At 41.8% G+C, this 19590-nt stretch overlaps 2 protein-coding genes across 4 annotated transcripts in view; one reads left to right on the forward strand and one right to left on the reverse strand.

Annotated features, from left to right (window-relative positions):
- ZFYVE28 (zinc finger FYVE-type containing 28) overlaps nt 1-17517 on the reverse strand; it is a 162912-nt gene extending 145395 nt beyond the window's left edge. For all 3 annotated transcript variants that reach the window (XM_050896654.1, XM_050896653.1, XM_050896652.1), the window contains exon 1: nt 17461-17517. In XM_050896654.1, the coding sequence (XP_050752611.1) occupies nt 17461-17499 (39 nt within the window). In that variant the 5' untranslated portion in view covers nt 17500-17517. The remainder of the gene's footprint in view (nt 1-17460) is intronic.
- Nucleotides 17518-18501: 984 nt separating this feature from the next.
- Nucleotides 18502-19590, forward strand: part of CFAP99 (cilia and flagella associated protein 99) — a 62584-nt gene continuing 61495 nt past the window's right edge. Inside the window, exon 1 of the mRNA XM_050896658.1 lies at nt 18502-18520. The gene's annotated coding sequence lies outside the window, so the exon portion shown is untranslated. The remainder of the gene's footprint in view (nt 18521-19590) is intronic.

Here is a 19590-nt window from a genome sequence, read left to right on the forward strand (position 1 = left end):
CTGAGATAAGAACAGTTTAATAAGTAAAATAAAATATAATAACAACAATAATAAAATATATTAATAATAGTAACAAAAAGGAATAACAAAAAAAGAGAGAAATAAAACCCAAGAAAAGACAAGTGATGCACAATGCAATTGCTCACCACCCGCTGACTGATGCCCCAGAAGCGATCCGCCCCTCCCGGCCAACTCCCCCCAGTTTATATACTGGGCATGACATTCCATGGTATGGAATATCCCTTTGGCTAGTTCAGGTCAGCTGCCCCGGCTGTGCTCCCTCCCAGCTTCTTGCACACCTGCTTGCTGGCAGAACATGGGGAACTGAAAAGTCCTTGGCTTAAGATAAGCACTACTTAGCAACAACTAAAACATCAGTGTGTTATCAACAGTATTCTCACACTAAATCCAAAACACAGCACTGTACCAGCTACTAGGAAGGAAATTAACTCTATCCCAGCCAAAACCAGGACAACTTGCTGTTGCCAAAAGAGTAATCCTATTTCTCTCAATCCTCTTCCCCCATTCCTGCATACCTGGCTGGCTATATTCAGTTCTTGCATGAAAATACAGCTCATCTGGCCGTTCATTGTCAAACTCATTTAATCAGCAAATCTGGAGGCAAAAAAACCCAAACAACAAAAAGCCAAAAAGCTTTCTAAGGGGCAGGAAGGAGTGTGGAAAAGAGGTCAGTTTAGGTCTCTTTACACATCCCCCAACTGTTTTCTTCTAGACTGAGTCAGCCCAGCAAGGGCTCCAACAAATGCCAAAGTCAAAGCTGGGGAAGCAGTGGGACCAATGCAGAGGGTGAGAAATGGTCACAGCACGCTGTAAGATTGGGTCAACTGCATCATCACATCAAGTTCACTGTCTTAACAGACACGATCCAAAAAACAATAGGATGATACTCTACAAAATTGCAAAGTGGAAAGTACTCATGAAGACCAAGTTCTAATAAATGAGGAATGCAAAGAAGGATCAGCTAATTACAACATATCAACCACCAAATGTAAGTCAATGTCATAACACCAATAAAAACAAGATCACATGTAAGCTACCACAGATGTGCATTCTAGTCCATACCGCACTCTTGCTGTCCTAGTTGAAGCCCTGCCTATCAAGCTTTATAGAAGAGCTCCATCTCAAACTAGAGAAAGAGCAGAAAAGAAATAAGAATAGGAGGTTTCAAAAAACACAGCCTATTAAAAAAAAAAAGAGAGCGCACTCATTTAGGGCAGGGAGGTAGAAAAAAAACCCAAAAGCACACAAAACAAAAAAACCAAACACTGCCATTCCAGTATGGAAAAAGTTAGGAAACAGATTTCTTTTCCACGTCTCTTTGGGATTAAGAGAGGAAGAAACTAGATTAATTTGCAGGCAAAAAAGTGATTGGCGTTAAGAGCTGGAAGGGAACTAATTATGAAGGAAGAGCAACAGATTGTCCAAAGAGATGGTGAAAAACATTTTTGCCAAATTTGAAGAATAAGCCAGCAACGAGCCCTTGTACCAAAGGTGGCCAACAGCATCCTGGGGTGCATTACGCAGAGAGTTGCCAGTGGGTCGAGGGAGGTGATCCTTCCTTTCTAGTCAGCGCTGGTGAGACATCTGGAGTGCTGGATCCAGTTCTGGACTTCCCAGTACAAGACAGGCATGAACATACTGGAGAGAGTCCAGCAAAGGGCCACAAAGATTCACACCTTGGAACATTTGTCATACTAGGACAGACAGAGCTGTGACTGTTCAGCCTGGAGAAGAGAAGGCTCAAAGTGGATCTTATCAATGTGTATAAATATCTGATGGGAGGGTGGAAAGAGGACTGAGACAGACTTGTCTTAGTGATATCCAGTAAGAGCAAAAGAGCTAGTAGGTACAAACTGAAATACAGGAAATTCCATCTGAACATCAGGAAACACTTTTTCACTGTAAGGGTGATCGAGCACTGGCACAGGTTGCCCAGAGAGGTTGTGGAGTCTCCATCCTTGGAGGCATTCAAAACCTGACTAGACATGGTCCTGAGAAACCAGGATGGACTAGACAGTCTCCACAGGTCCCTTCCAACCTAAGCCTTTCTACAATTCTGTGATTTTTTTCAACAGCTGCAAATTCATCTATGACGTATCGAAAGCTATGATATAATAGCATCACCCAAAGTCAGGCAATTCTACACAGACACAGCAGAGAAAATTCCCATGTGCTTCATTAGTTGTCATTAGTTATCATTACAATATTCTGAAAGAAGCATTTAAAGATATTGAAAAAACACAAGGCTTGACACGATCCTGGTATATTGATTTAATATATTATCAGTACAGTGTCATTGATTTAATAAGACATCATAGAAAAAAATTTAAATTACTGTTGTACATTAAGAACAGCATTCACCTATGAAAACAAATCACAAGATGTTCATGGCTCAGTTGTGTAGTCTTGAATGCCTTACAACACATTATTCTGCAACAGTGTGGCTCATAAATTAAGGAAGGTCAGGCTGTTCAACAGCAGATTAGAAGAAACCCAGATGTTTGCAAAAAGCCCATAGCATTGGAAATACACTTGGCCACACACTTTCCCAACTTGACCCAAACCAATATCCCAGCGTGACACCAGTGATTAGTCCGTTGCTGAACACAGAGCTCTCAAATGACTCATAGGTTACCAAATCTTGGAAACTTGTGATCATAAGGCAGTAAACTGGCTGTTCAACAGGGGAATACTACTTAAGCTCTTCTCTTCGGTTTATTAAACAGCATTATAATTTGCCTATCATACAGAACTAACTCATGCAATTCCCATTGGACATGCTATTCTATACTTTTCAACCTGAACTGCAGTGAACCTACAGCAACTGCTGAGAGTTTTCTTTTCAGGAGAGATACAGTACGGTAATAGACACAAAAGGTCTACAATATGCTAATTAATTATTTTCCCTGAGGATCTACCATTGTACTTTGATGAGCCTGTAGAGCAGTCTAAAGTACCTGGATACTTAATTTTCCTTTTTGGATATTCATACCACTAACCTATCACCAGAAATGTACAAAGCTCATTTAAATATTATTATGAGGTTGCAGAGGGTGCTCCAACACTGCTTATAGACAGTTCCTATTCAATCCCCACATTTCTCAGCAAATCACTCATTGATTTTTCAGAAGTAATTAGAATTTGGAAAAAATTTTGAAGGGAGGTTAAGATTAGACTTCCCCTAACACCTTGTCTTATCCAGAGAGAAAGGTGATATGAATCGAAAAAATTCTTTTCCTCCCACCAACAAAGGTGTTTGAGTGGGAATAACATCTAGGAAAGCAGCACTTCTCCATAACATTGCCTTTTTCCTGCACCTAAGATATGAAATACCTAATTGCTCCACACGGATCTAATGGACTGCAGAGTGGGGAAAGCAGGCAGATAGATAAGGAAACACATACTGTAATATCATCAACCACATTGCTCCTAAGTTGCTTAAGCAAATAACCTCCCTAGAAGAAACTTTTGGTGCCTTAAGAGTAGCTCCTCAAAAACAGCAAAGCTTTTAGTTCTTTTTGTGACCACTCAAGACCACTATAAAGCTCTCTCAGTGCAGAATGAAGTGGCTTGTGCAGATAGTGCTTTACCCTTGGGAGGCAGGAATCCAGGGGGAAAAAAAAAAAAAAAAAAGAGTACCTCTACTTGTGTATCCCAGATCTTACTTTTGTATTTAGCACTGCAGAAGTTTTATTTGCTAGCTTTCAAGCAAAGTGTAGATAAAAAACCACCTTCTTTCAGCTAAAATTAAATTTAACAAGAATTTGTACTTCTCCCCTTTCTTACAGTTTTTTCAATTTCATTCCAGTAAGCACACAGTGAAAAATGTTACATTATCTGACAATACTGCCATTTAAATATATTAATTCTGAGTCAGCTGATGAAAATTAAATAGAGGAAAGGCTTTTAAAGGCTTTGAAATTAATTTTTTTTAAATGTTGAAATAGTGTAATTAGCTGATGCTTCACTTTACTGGCTCCAAGCCCCAAATTAGCAAGTTCTAGGGTCAACAATTCATACATTGAACTTGAAACAGAGAACAGATATACCAAATACAGAATAGAGCATTAACCAAATACTTTAGTACCTTCACAATTCTTTTTTGGAAAGAACAGCTAGCTCAAAGCATCAAGTAGTTCAAGAACGTGAAAACCCTACCCTTTCATAGCTCACTGTCTTGCCTCACTACTTCTGCAGAGTTTTGCTTCCAGTAAACACTTTCTGTGCCTTTGTCACTGCAAGATTACTTGCACTAACATTTTATACAAGGTCTGCACCCTACTGCCACCTAAAAATAACTTTGGGTGAGCCTTTTTTACAGTAGTGAACTGAATCAGAAGTCCAACTCTTAGTCCCACGTGACTTCACCTGGGTTTCAGACTGCTACAGGAATTAACATCTTTCATACAAAAGAAAGAGCAATAGAATAGGTGCAATTTGGACTAGAGTTTCATTTGACCAGTATTTATATTATGAATACAACATAAGACACAAGCACTAAAGATACTGAAGATGCAACTCCATAGTTGGTACAAGGTAATATAAAGACCATGCTGCCACCAAAAGAGGAGTTTGTGCTGCCCCTCTCCCCGATTAAGCTGACAACTAACTCTGCAAAATTATACAAACAAAGCACATAAGTTCCCACCTGTGTTAAAGTTGATCCAATGCAAAACACGGCCACACAATTTCCACTACTAACAGCAGGAAGTTAAGACAGGAGCACATGGCCATAAGTTGAAGCACCAGCAGTGCACTAGCAGTGTTTCTGCACTTTCTGTACTGTCTTGGTTGACTTAAAATTCACAAGGGAAGCACACAGAGATTCTTGATAGGAGTCGTATATTGTGACCACTGGAGAAAAGTGAATACATCTCCCTTTGCTCTGCAGGGATCATTACTGAACTAATACATTTGACCATACCTTACAGTACTTTACAGAAGATTTAGGTCATTATAATAAAAAAGTTGCCTAATAAACAGTAAAAGAAAGGAGTCATAAACAGTATATAGCAACAGAGTTACGTAACCACGTAACATGGAGTAACTATAAAACAGACTCATTCTATCAGAAGAGTTTGCAGCAAACAAGTTCAAAGGTTAAGTTTAGTCATTACTGATAAAACTTTTATCCAACACTAAAACCTATATACATTACAGATGCCAGCATTTAAGAGACACTTAATTCCTATTTTATTATGTGGCATTTATCACATCAGCAACTTTATTTTACACAAACCAAACAAAACATAACGTAACATATGTAAGCAAAATACCGCACCTCAATGAAATGGATTTTCTGTACTTTGCACTTAGGACTCATGGACAGCTACTGACTTGGAAGACATGCCCCACCGTCCAAATTACAGAAGCCTTTCAGTAGAAGGAAACCTTTTTTTTCCCCTCTCAGAAGCTTTGCATGTCAACATACACCAGCGATTTTACCACAAGGGGGAGATGAGAAAGACAGACAGAACTGACTGGAGGCATGGTTAGTGAGGCATTGGTTTAAATATGACTAATTAACAGTTGAAAATCACCATTACCTATCTCCCATATGTTCTCATTTGTAAGCAAGAGTTGGACAGTGAATCTTAACATATGGCAACAGTAAGTTGCACTCCAATCTTTGAATAACCAAGTACATACAATCTGGTCTGCTGCTTCAGCTGTAAAATGTTATTGCAGGGTAACCTAAAAGGAAAAATAATCTCATATAAAGTAGTGGACAGGGAGAAGTGGTGAATGAGGAATAAAATGGTTAAGAAACCCTCAAATTAAGCTTTTCTGGCTAGCTTGGCTATTGGCTTACATTTAAGGGCACTGAATAACCTCATCGCACCTTCATGCCTCAGTTCCCCATTTGAAAGCTAGGAAGAATGACTATTTGTATTTGAAAGATGCACAGAGGATATACAAGTTTTGGACCACACACAACACACGGGGGGGGGGGGGGGGGGGGGGGGGGGGAGGGGAGAACTATAAAAAGCTGGAACCAACCTCACAGCATTTCATTGCTTGACCTGACTGATAACAAATGACTCTGGGCTTACGCAAAAATTGTGCTTAGCTTTCTTACATTAAAACTGATGTTTCCAGGAGAAAGGTTGTCACCTATTAACTCTTCAGGAGCACTCATGAAGTATTATTTATGATATAAATAGTTTATCTTTTTAGTTTATCTTTTTTTCAAAAACATGAATTAATATCTATCAGATACATATTTTTTCTAAACTAATCAAAAAGCTTATTAAGCACCAATCAAGTCAGCTGAATTTAAGCAATGGACTACCTCTCTGTTTCATGTAGGAAACAAAAGCAACCAGGCACCTTCAATTCACCTACATTTATTTAACATCAGAACAGTAGATATTATATATGTGTATATATATGTACATATAGATTGATATACACATATTACATCAAGAAATTAACAGAGCATTTCTAATGTAGAGTAAAAAAAAATCTTTTCATTTTTTTATACTGAAAAGCATGTCATGGCTTTTTAAAGATGCATTCATTTTTTAAAAAATTGCATCCCAGTTCCATATCTAAAAATACTTTAAAATTCAGAGGTATGACTTACTTTAACATTAACTTACTGGTTTCTTGTTATCAACTATACACAGCACTGTCTACTATGAAAGTGCCAAACAGTAACTCGCAAAGTTCAATAGGAAAAGAAGAAATCAACTGAAAAATAGATACAACCTAAGGCTAAGGCTTTCTTAAAGAAACTAATCGTCAAAGGAAATACTGTGGCCGATTAATTGATAAAATATACCTTTAAAAATAACTGGACAAAAAAATTAAGGTGTCAAGGGAATATACGCTCTAAAATAAAGATAAATGCCCAATAACAAGCCTTGATTCCTTGCCTCTTCTAGTGAGAGAAGTGGACAAAAAGACCTACTGCCTTTCTACTTCAGTATCTGTCTTCCTACTGTCACCACTACTATCAGGTACAGTATTTGTCAAGTATCCTGACTGAAATCAAGAGGGTAAAAAAATTTGTAGCAAGTCTGCAATTATGTACAAAACCCCCCAAAAAATTCTAGGGGGAAGTAATGTCTTTGTTAGGGAAACAGAAGCCATTGCAAACAGTGAATAAAACTTTTGAACACAGAGAGGTATGATATAGCCTAAGCAAAAAAACCTTAAAAACAGCAACAACAACAAAAAAACCACAAACAAAAACCAGTCTTACTGAAACTGAGGACATTTGCTATGGATATAATTTATCTTCCTCAAATATACTCAATCAATTGCTTAGACAAAACAACTAGCAAAAAAATTATCAAAATACAGTAAAACTACAAACAACACTCTTCCATAAAATACCTCCAAAACACCCCCATGATATCTGAAACCAGACTCTCCAACATGAACACATCAGTTGTGAAGAAAATGCTCAATAATCACTTCAATATGAAGAAAATATTAGCCAAATTAACAATTACACGAGTGAACACCTGTCAGTAAACAATATGCACTTTTTAACATAATGCACATCAAATAACCTGCCTTCTTCCAATTATTTGCTGCTGATCATGACATACCATTCTTATGCTCAATTTTACACAAAAATTGTAAGATAGCTATGAGGTGCACAGGAAGATCATTCCTTGAAAGAACCCACTGCTACCTACAGTCTTCAAAACAGACCTCCAGATCTGGCAAAACTTGCCACCAGAAGCATGCATAACAAATAGAAACAGATTAACAGAAAAATCAATGCAAAACTTCCTAATACCTCTTCACAACCACCCAATGGAGCCTATGTGTACACTTGCAAGAACGCAATACGTTTCACCCATGGCACCACATGTTCCTACATTCATGTAACCAAGCAACCACCATGTTCAAGGATGAACATGGACCAGTCATCACCAAGGCACACAGAAAAATCTAGTTACCATTTCCATTTCATCTCTTACACCTCAGTGAGGACCTGCAAGATTCCTTAAGATACAAAGCAAAATAAATCATGGGTTCAAGATGAGATTTGTTTGACAGCCCTTTACATTTTTTCCTACTCCTTACATCATATTAACTCTTCCTTATTCTACAAGGGCTTCCATCCATCTTGCACCATAAAATGACATAATTTCAATTGCATCAAGATATTTTTGTAAGGCTGTCAACTAGATCAGGTATACTGGTCCAGCCTTATAAAAAATACTTTAAAAAACATTAAATAACATGTTCAGTAGTGCAGGCACCCTATATGTATGAACCTTGAAAATAAAGTAAAAGCAGACAGTGCTTTGAGAGGATTTGGAGGGGTTTATAGGAAGTATGCTGATACGTTCTCATTTGTATGGTAAGAGCACACAAACTCCAGCAACTGAACTAAGACAGCAAGGTAAAATTTCTGCCAGGAGATTGGTGCTTACAGAAGAAGAATTAGAGAAAGAGGCACTGATATGAGAGTCCATATCACTCCTAAAAAAGATTCCTAGATGACAAACATCCAAAAGCCACTTATAGACAAACATGCAAGACCCCTTTCATGCTCAGCTCCTTTCATGGCAGGAAACAATAACTTGAATAAACTGGGGTTTTGAACATCTGATGACCTTCAGAACGTCAGGAAATGTTTCCTACATTAAAAGGTTTACAGAGGAAGGTGAGAATTAGAAGAATGCAAAGCAGAAGTGCAGAACACCCTGAGCATCCGGTTAGTTTAGCTTCAACCACCTATAATTCTCAGAGATCAAAGTGCCAGTCGATGGCAGGAATTAACACATTCCAGCATAAACATCACCCCAATTTAAATTAACCTGTGTCCCATTTGAAAATAAAGAGCAGGCATTTTGAAAGAGTAGGAGAGTAAACCTCCCTTTCTCCTCCCTGCAACTATTTTTCTTACATTTTTATGCCAAGCATTTTCTTCCACCCTATCTTCTTGACCTGTCTCCCCTTCAGTGTCCTTTTCCCATTTACTTTCCTTTCATTCATTCACCCAGCATGGTGTACATGGAACTGACATGATGCTCACTCTTACATTATTCATTCTGAATGACTATCAAGTATGAATAAAGGCCCTGCAAGAGAAAAGAAAAATGAGCTTATGGCCTACAAAGACAGAGCAAAGTAGAGGCAGTCCCTACATGACGTTCTCAGAGGTCAACTGTCCTTGCTGTATATTGTTACGCACTTCCATAGCTTCACTGCAGAATCCTATTTCCTTTCATAACTCAGTTCCTGTCGATCAGCTTTTCAGGGCATCTTATTCCTAAACAGGATCAAAAGCGATAATACTACAGGGAGGAGAGAGTGGTGAACATAGAGGAATCGAGTAAGAACCACCATGGACAGGATCAGAAAGATCAAGAAGAATTGCCAAGCTAGAGGCCTGAGGAAGTAATGCAAAAAAGTCACTGACTACTGGGGAGACAATAAGGAAAATCCTACAGCCTGCAGGGTAGAACAGAAATACACAGACAGGATATAATAAGTCTGACCCACATCATCAAAATAAATAAGAGCAAGACCTTCCAGTTATAGCAGCAAGGTATACTGAGACAGGAAGGCTGTATCATAGAATGGTTTGGGTTGGAAGCGACCTTAAAGATCATCTAGTTCCCACCCCCCTGCCATGGGCAGGGACACCTTCCACTAGACCAGGTTGCTCAAAGCCCCATCCAGCCTGGCCTTGAACACTTCCAGGGAGGGGGCATCCACAACCTCTCTGGGCAACCTGTTCCAGTGCCTCACCACCCTCACAGTGAAGAATTTCTTCCTAATATCTAATCTAAATCTACCCTCTTTCAGTTTAAAGCCATTATCCCTTGTCCTATCACTACATGCCCTTGTAAAAAGTCCCTCTCCAGCTTTCCTGTAGGCCCCCTTTAGGTACTGGAAGGCTGCTAGAAGGTCTCCCCGGAGCCCTCTCTTCTCCAGGCTGAACAACCCCAACTCTCTCAGCTTGTCTCAGCCTTCACTTCAGGAGAGGTGCTCCAGCCCTCTGATCATCCTTGTGGCCCTTCTCTGGACTTGCTCCAAGAGGTCCATGTCCTTTAAGTTGTCCAAACATTCTGTCTCCCCAAAAAACTCACTCTTTCCTATATCCTAAATTTAGACCTCTACAAAACACATTACAACTTTTGTCACTCACCTGTTTTCAAACAGCAGGCAGCTGACACTGCCTCAAAGGAAAACCGTATTCTACTACACTGAGCTATCCATCAGACACAGGGCAAGTGCTTTGCTTTAGCTGACTTAGGGATGGCTTGAGTTTATAGGATTCAATAGCTTCAGCTAGCACGGAATGCAGCAGTTCACTTCCTGAATGCAAGCAGGGGGCATACGGCCATTATACAAACAATCCCCAGCTTGTAATTTTAGATACAATAAAGAGTTGGAATATTTTGTACTTTCAAGATGAAAACAAAGACCCAGCTGAGAACAGGTAAGACAGACTCCAATTTAGCAGCATCCTCCAGTAAGACGACCAAGCTGGAGAATCTTGCTCTTTCACATGCACGATGAAGGTTGGTTAGTCTTCAAGCATGAGCCAAACAAACATACTCAGCCTTCAATTAATTTATTTTTAACACCATTATTTAAAAATAGTTTTACTGAATTAATTTAAATGAATGTTGCTCACACAACTGCCAGGAAAGCAGATCATCATAACTATTAAAGCAGTTAAATGAAGCATGTCAAAAGTATTTGCACTGTTTATTTTTCAGTTAGTTCAGTAAGAAAATATTCTTCTGTGGTCCAATGCAGAGGGTATTTTTGGCAGGTTTTTTTGTTTCGTCATTCTTCTAAAATAACCTAGGAAGAATACATTGTGATCTTTAAAAAGTAATTTTTTCTAAATTATATTAAGTACCACCATAGGGGGAAGAGAGGAATAAAATCTAAACATCCAAATCAAATCTCCAAGAAAAAGAACAGAAGACAGTCTGCAGGACAAGGGACACATTAGGTCACACCAATGGATGCTTGAAAAAGTTTATAAAGAAAATGCTTACCTCACTAGAATGAAATTCAGCTTTAAGTACCACAAAGCCAGTAGTCATTACGGAGACCAGAAGTATAAATGAATTGAAAAACAATTAGACATTTTAAGACAAAATGTTCACAAGTTATTGAATTATAAGGGCACAATCTGCAGCTCAGCAAACTCCTATGCTGCAGACTACCGTAAGTTTAAAAAAAAGCCCAGGGGAAATATCAGTTTCTATTCATCTCATCTTTTTTCCCTAGGCATCTGTTATGGAACACAGAGAAAGACATAACCACCAGTCATCACACCAGGCTAGAGGGACCTTTGATCTGAAATACCTTTGGTCTGATCAGGTATATGACTCTGCTCACAGTAATCCACATCAAAAATAATTTCGCAAGGCGTATGTATTTCTCCCACATCAGAGTAATTAAGAACAGCCAAGCAATTCTCTTAATAGACAACTGCAATAGTTACCTACTTCCCTTTTTCAGATACAGGTAAAATCAAGGCTAAGAAACAATGTGACTGCAGGTAATTATCTTCAGTCAGCTGCAGAGCTACAATAAAACAGCGAAGAACTATTAGTTTCCACACTTGTGTTCAAACCACTAGATGGTGCTTCTAAAATGAAGCAATTCAGTATGCAAAACTCAAACTGAATAATGTATGATGATATATAAGTTGCCTTCCTCAGGATTGTTATCAATAATGCTGATTAATGTGGTTCAATAGCTGCAGCCTCTGATCAGACAGTAGCAACAAGAATAATTAAGCAGATAATTGAGATCAAAGAGCTGATCATGAAAATAGTGAAGATTTCCAAAAACCCAGTAACTGCTGTTTCCCCAAGTAAGAAAAACTCATTCTTCTGTCCTTGAAAGTCATTAGATGTTACTATAAATATTGCATTAAATAACAAGTTTTGTTCACAAACTGCTGTGCCTAAAGGCTTTGATTACTGTACGGCACCAGTAAAAAGACGCTTTATGCTAAAAATAGCATTTACCTCTTCCTTCACTCTTCATTTAAGTAGTTTTCTCTAAGACATTTTTCCCAAGACTGAACTTGCTCTAGTTCTCTTCTTTGAAAAGCAAACACTTCCCTATGATTTGGAAATCATAGCTAAAATAAGATGCTAACTGCTTTCTACCTATCACCCTGTAAAATCACCCTTCCTTTTTCATTCTCTCCCCCAAAACTAGTCTCAATAGTTGCTTGGCTACTCCAGTAGCTTCATCCTTTTTCATTTCTGACCACTTCCATCCATGAAAACATCGCTTAAAATAATTATCCCTCTTCCTGCATCTCATTCTACTGACCCAACTTTAAAAATGCTCTTCGCAACATGTTAAGTACATAGTTGACTGTGTAATTTTTTTACTATCTTCCATTCTTCTGAAGTTCAAACTTCTGTTAATCTTTAAAGACACCTTCCTCTTTTTCTATTTACAATCAATTTTTTCCTACAAACATGTTTCTTCTCTTCCTTAAAAAAAAAAATTCAATTTGACTACTTCCTATTATCCTTCCCATCTTTTACTTCGAGTGAGCTCTGCCACTAAGCAACCCTGACAACACTGCTGAAAAAGATTACCTTATGTGCAGCTTTCAATGTTCAACACTCACCTAGGACTTTTTTTTTTTCTTTTTTTAAACACTTCTTCTGCAAAGTAATGCAGAAGCTCCTAGAGGTCATTTGATTAATTTTTTTTGCCATTGGCTCTCACTTTTCTACTTTAGGGGATTGCTCTTGATCCCCTAGGAACGCTCTCTCTTCCTCTTACTTGCATGAGATCTTCTTCCAAGACACCCATTTACTATCTCATTTTAAGTCTTTTTTTAAATTAGCACACCTATCTTTTGTTCAAAGTCCTTTAACAACTATTATTAACAACAATTATTACTAGCTATGGCTTACTTTCATAAAATGTTGCTTAGTAAGAAGACCCTTAAAAAGTTAGAGAAAGGTACTACACACAAACACAGAAACAAGCCTTCTCCAAGTACCTGCCCTTCCACTTATCCCTAAATGTTATTTCTGATCAGAGCGCACCATTGCAGAAACATGTTAACAAGCAGCAAGAACCTCTTGTCTTGAAGACGCATCTGCTAATCCAGCTGCAGAAAGTAATGATCAGATTTAAAAAAGAAACCAATGAAAAGTATTTCAAAACAAACACCCAGGAAGACAGCAACTACAATTCTCAGAATCTCCAAGCACTCCAGGGGGAGAAGACGCATAACCTCTGAAGCATGTGAAAGAGGTCTGCTGAGTACCTACTTGTCAGTAAGTGTTCACTCCTAGCTACAAGTTGGGCCATTTCCGTAAACCTATCTTCACATCTCCATGGGAGTTATGCAGCCTTTTATTTAAAATAGACACTAAGGGCACAGCTGTACCTTGGTCAATCTTAGAGGAGAGGTGTTAAAAAAAAAAAATCACACAAAACCTCCAGGCTTATGCAAGCCTTGCGAGCATCATTTAAGTGGGACAAAGCATTCACAAAGCAATATCTTTACTACCAAAAACTATGAATTTTGTGTGAATTATAGGAACATAAGAAATTCTTCAACATCTACTGCAAGAAGTTCACATTCTTCTACTCCGTAAAAGAAACTAGGAGCAAAAAATTAGGTTAGTGAATGCACAACTGAAATGTCAAAAAAAGAAGGCAAGGTCTCATGAAAAAACATTCCTTGGCTTTTGTTCCCCAGGTAAAAAATTATTCAGATTCATAGATGTAAACACAAAATAAGCAGTATTTTTTAAAAAATAAAAATATGAAAAATAAACCTACACTGAAGATGTTTCAGTCTGTCATGCTAAACAGATTTAAAACATCTTGAAGTTGTGGTTAGAGGCAGACTTTTCCCCCACCGTCAAACACTAAACAGTTCTTTGAAAATATCAATAAACTTGAGCTCAATGCAAAAGAGCTACCCCAGTCAGCTAGTTACCCATGCTTTTTTCAAGCTAGTTTCTAGATTTAAGCAGCAACATTCACAGAAATTATTCTGAATACTTTGGATATCAAATGCATTTCAGAACTCTGCAAAACCAGTCCAGTTCCGTATTTTTGCTGGATGCTCAGATATGCCTGGGAGCAGGTTCTGACCTGACACCTGTGGAATGCTCCAGCAGCAGAAGGTACAAGATAGGAAATTCCCTGAACTGACAGGAAATATTTCTATTATATCTGTGCATACAGACAAATATTTCAATTTAGAAGGGATCATCCTTTGTCTCAGAAAGGTGGCAGTGCCTGGGAAGCTTGCAGTGTCCTGAGGAGGTCAAACAAAGTAACTGTTGTTCCACCAGTGTTCTGCAATTCAAGAACACTATTACTTCAAATCACTTCTCTCCATTTTCTCCTGGTTCAAAAGTAAACACCACCCCCCTCCAAAAAGTTAACGCATTGAATCTGCAGTCCCCAAAAGGAAAACACATCTTACAGACAACATTTAAAAAATTAAATAACAATTGACATGGCACAGGAGGCTGGAAACAAAATCTCATCTCTGCTCCATCTCCAATACATCAGTTAAAAGTCTGCCTCCTACCAGCTATGCAGATTACGTCACTGCTATTTATTTCATTCTCTGGTTACCTCTACCATTGGCATTTGATCCAGGTTATTAAAATCTGGTATATCAGCATACCTGAAGAATAGGGCTGGACAGGAAGAGCACTGACTGCACAAGGATCTAGGAAAGTCGTGCTGTTCTCGTGACAGGCTCACAAAATTGGTCAAGACTTTCCACTTCCTACACCCACATTTTCTCTCCCATCCTTGCTATGTTCAGACAGAGATGCAGCAGCTACCAAGTAAATATCTCTGTCTAGATGCAGGTCCCTGCATCTTACAGTAATTTGACGATTATCTTGATAGTTTTGTAATTCCATCTTGTTAAGCTGTATCTGTTCTATTCCATTTCCTTGTCTCCCCCGTTTACAAAGATTAAGCTGAATTAATTTACATATTTTGGGGTTGGGTTTTTTTCAGAAGAATTATGAAATAGTTCTCCTGGGATTAAGCTAAACCATATATTCAGGTTTCTGAATGGGCTGTACTGTAAATTTGCTGCACTCTGATGTCAACCCCCTCTGCCTTCAAAGTATCTCTCAACAGCAAAGCCGCAGGCCAAACGCCCAGTACCATCAAAATCTGCTGCCATGCAGAAGTCCTATTATATGATAGTAGGATCTGGAATACTTCAGAAGAAGCATACCCCAACATTGACAGTAGCAAAATCTAACTGATAAAATGTACCTGGCACCTGTAGTATCTAACAGAGGATTATAACTAAGCAACACAAGTCACTAGTGGTGATAGCCCCCACCAGAACAAATATTCAGAAGTGTCATCTTCAAAATACATTCTATTCAAACCCATTTCAAAATAGACTGTGGAACCCACTAACCTTATGGCAAGGAATCCTAAGGATTTCTTGACGAAATAGGAAAGCAAATAGTATAACCAGGAAAGTTACAGTCTCTAAATGTGAGCTCATCCATCTTAGTTTCTACCTAAAAAGTGCTATTCAAACTTCTGTGTATTTAATTATATTATCCATACCAATTCAATAGGCACATCAGAAAAAATGCTTGTTTCTGAAGGAACACACACTATTACAATTCGCTAGTAGCCCACTCTGAATACAAATAGAAAAATGATGTAGTAAGCTACTGAAACTAACAAAAACTATTCGCAAAGAAAGTATAAATATACAACAAAAAGGACACGGTGCTGGTTTTAAACTAACAGCAATAGATATTACTGATTTATGAGGCCCAGTGTCATGTGAAAGGCTTGGTAAGTTCCTTTACCACAGAAAAGTCCCACAGAAATATAAGCATACAGTTTGATACAGACTTTGGCTGCTGAAGATACAGCATACAACAAAGGAACAGTATATTAAAAAGTAAGTTTTATCACTAAAAGATGAAGTCTCCATTAGAAAGACAGTTAATGCGAAATCCAATTAGTTTTGATAAAAAATAGTGGCAAAAGCTATATCTGCAATTATTTCTTCTGCATTTAACATTACCAGTATTTCTTCTTGTTCATTAACTGTTTCTCTCTTAGTTGTTCCTTGGTATAAAACAAACAAATAACAAAGTTTATTGAAAGCTACCTGTAATTTGTTACTGTATTTTCAGTTACTTAATCTCTAAATTATTTTCCTTTCAGTTATTAGCAGCAATATCAGACAAGTATGTGTTCTTCAACAGTACTCACCAGGGTTACGACTACATAAAAAAATCCATAAAGCCAGCACAACCTAAACTTTTACTTTGTAGTATCACCTCGACTCTTTTTTTTTTTTTTAAACCCCAGCATACTGGCTGTAATTCGGGCAAAAGGACTGTGTGCATGGAAGGTTTACAGACATGAGGCTTAACACTATTACTGAAATTAAAACATAAGAAAAAATGCGTGGTAGTAACAGAGACAAAAATTAAATCAAATACTTCATAAAGTAACTAACTACACTGACTGCTGTAATGCTTGGACAAAAGAGGATGCTGTAGATGTTCAAAACCAGTAGTGCCCTTCATATACGATCTGAACATCACATGTGAGACAAGATCACTCTCCTGACAGTTGTTATTTAACTCGTGCCAGAAGATAATTTCATTACAAAGCAAGCTATGATTCTTGGATTCCTTCCAAGAATTTCACAGCGAGAAGAAAAGGGCAGAAAATGTGCACCTAAAGAGCACCGTTCAACGTATTTTTTAACTTAAAAAGTTCTCAGGCGCACGCAGAGAGCATTAATAGCAGAACAGGAGCACCCGAACCGTCTCTCCCCGGGTTCAGGCTACACGCAAACCACAGAAAACAGCCGCTGGGGTTCAGCCGAGAAGGACTACCCAGACGGAGGTTAGGCAGAGCCGCCTCCGCGCTGCGGTGCCCACCGCGGGGCGCGCCGGCAGGTCCGCAGCCCCTCCGGAGGCTCCCCGCTGCCGGCGTCCCCCCGGGAGCGCCACCGGAGCCGGGAAGAGCCTCCTGCCCGCCCCCGGGCCGTGCTCTCGTCAGGTCCAACCAGCACCACGGCACACGCTCTGCTTTGTCATCTCACCCCCGCAGCGGGCGAGCCGCTCCGCGCACGCCGGTACGAGCTGTTCGCCCGCTCCGCTGCCTCGCACACCCCAGCCCCTCCCGCCTTCCCCTCGCGGAACCGCCACAGACCGCGGCCACCAGGACCCGTCCGAAAGCAAGCGGACTCAGAGCCGCCCCCCCGCCCCCGGCTCCGCGCCGACCTCACGCCACCTCCGCGGCGGCGGCTCCCGGCTGAGGCAACAGCGCGAAACGACCCAGGGCCGCCAGCGCCGCGGCTGCGCGCCCGGCTCCGCGTCCCCCGCCGCGCCTCAACTTCCCGACCGCGGGGTGAGGGTGACCCCGGGGGGAGGCGAGCCGAGGTGCCGCCGGGCAGCGGCGGCCACCCGGCGCCCCCGACTCCTCACAACTTACCTTGGGTTTGTAGAGCCACTTTCTGAACCTGTTCATCATCACCGCGGCCGCTGCCACCCCGCCGCCGCCGCCGCCGCCGCCTGCCGCTGCCACAGGGGCTGCCGGCTCCCCGCCCGCGCCGCTCGGGGGACCGGGGCGAGCCCTGCCCCTCGCCGGGAGGCTCCGCCGGGTCGCCGCCGCCGCTGCCGCCGCAGCCGCCGCCGCCTCCTCCTCCTCCTCCGCCGCTCCTCCTCCTCCTCAGGGCCGAGGCCGCCAGCCGCTGCGGAGCGCGGGCGCTGCGGGCGCTCCCCTCAGCGCAGGGACCGGCCGCCGGCACCGAGGGCTCCGCGCCTCGCTGACAGCCCCCAAAACATTGCGCGGCCGGCAGCAGCGGCCCCCCCCCCCCCTCGCGGCGCATGCGCAGGGGCAGGCCCACGCTCTCCCTCCCCGCTGGCTCCCGCGCCCGCGACCAATCGGATGGCGGCCGGGGACGGCCCCACGGCGGACTCGCCCCGCCCACTCGGCTGCTCATTTGCGTAACACACGAAGAAGGCGGAGAGACTACGTGCCCCAGCATGCCACGCCCTGCAGCCGGAGGCGCGGTGCAAAGCGCCGTGGCCCGGTGGATGCCGGGACTTGTAGTCTTCTCAGCGGGCTACGCTGAGCGTGTCCGCTTCAGGATAGCAAGCCTCTGCTTGTGACAGTCCGCCCTACCCGAGTGCGTGACGATCGGCTGATTGATTTCTAGCTGCCCGTGAGCGCAAAAATCGAGGAGGGGCGGAACGAGTTGCGTGGCAACGGCGGCAAACAATCGCCGCCATCTTTTTTCCCGGCCGGGTAGTTCTTTGCCCCCGAGCGAGCCGTTCCGCAACACGAAGGCGGGCGCGCGGGAGAACTACAGCTCCCAGCAGCCCCTGCGCCCCTTAGCAACGGCGCCGGGCCGGGCCGGGCCGAGCCGCCGGCGGCCGCAGCGGGCTCCCTGCGGCGGGAGGGTCCGCGCCGCCGCTCCTGCCGCGCTGAGAGAGGGCGCCGGGCTCCGGCGGGGACGCAGGCGGCCGCCCGGGCTGGCGGGGGCAGCCAGGTACGGGACCGGACAGCGCCGGGCTGAGGGGCCGCCCGTGGGGGCAGGGGCCGCGGCGCGCTCGCGCTTTTACCTCAGGCGGCGGCGCCCGCCCTGGGGCCCGGAGTGTTGCACCCCTGCGGCCTCACGGGCGTCAGCTGGCGGCAAGGTAGCTGTAGCCGTATATGACACCTCCGAAAACAAAAACGGGTGACATGCTTGATGTGTGAAACTGTCAGGTGCCCCGGGCAGGCTTATAACTACTTCACTCGTTTATTACGTGTTTATAAATACAACAGAAAAGATCAACGGGGCCTATGTTATACTGTAGACGGGATTGTTGGGCTTTGCTCCCAGAGTTTTCATTAACTGTTGTGATTTCAGGCAAGTAGCCAGCCTTGGTGTCCTTTGGCTTACCGATCTCGTAAATATAATACAACTTATTTGCAGAAGGTTTTGTACATGAATATTTAATTGTCAAGTTCCACAAGGTATTAGATAAAAAAATACTGTGTCATGTCAAGTGAAATACTTGTAGTAGGTATGCAAAACATTGAAATACATGCAAATTAAAAATAAACATAAGATCCAGGCTATAGCTGCTCAGGGTGAATGTTTTCCATCTGATGCTTTGCTGCCTTAAGGGAGGAATCTGCTGAAAAGAGGACCTGTGCCCAGAACTGCTCTCTGCTACACTCAGGTGACAGTCAGTGATGCAGAAAAGTCTAGAGTAAATGAGAATGGCAGGATGTAACCATTGGGGCAATTGTACCCTGTATTCAGTGGCTCTTTTTCTAGCACACAGCTGAGAAACACCTATTCCATTTTGAGCAGTAGCTACTTGATTTAACTGAATTTTGCAGGGAGGCTTAGTTCAGCCCTCTTTTTAAGAAGGGCGGCTTTCATCAGAGGAAATGCAATTGCAGTCTTTCTAGGCTAGGAACATAGGAGCAAAGGTAAAACCTGAAGGAATCTTTCAGGTCCTTGAAACGAGTCCCTACAATTGTGGCCAGTCTTATCCTATGTAATTGCTTTCAAAATATCTCCAAGCTCCATTGTAAAATAAGGCTAAGTCAGGTTCTTACCTCCTT

This window comes from Gymnogyps californianus, chromosome 4 (assembly GCF_018139145.2).
Source record: "Gymnogyps californianus isolate 813 chromosome 4, ASM1813914v2, whole genome shotgun sequence".
Taxonomy (NCBI): Eukaryota; Metazoa; Chordata; class Aves; order Accipitriformes; family Cathartidae; genus Gymnogyps; species Gymnogyps californianus.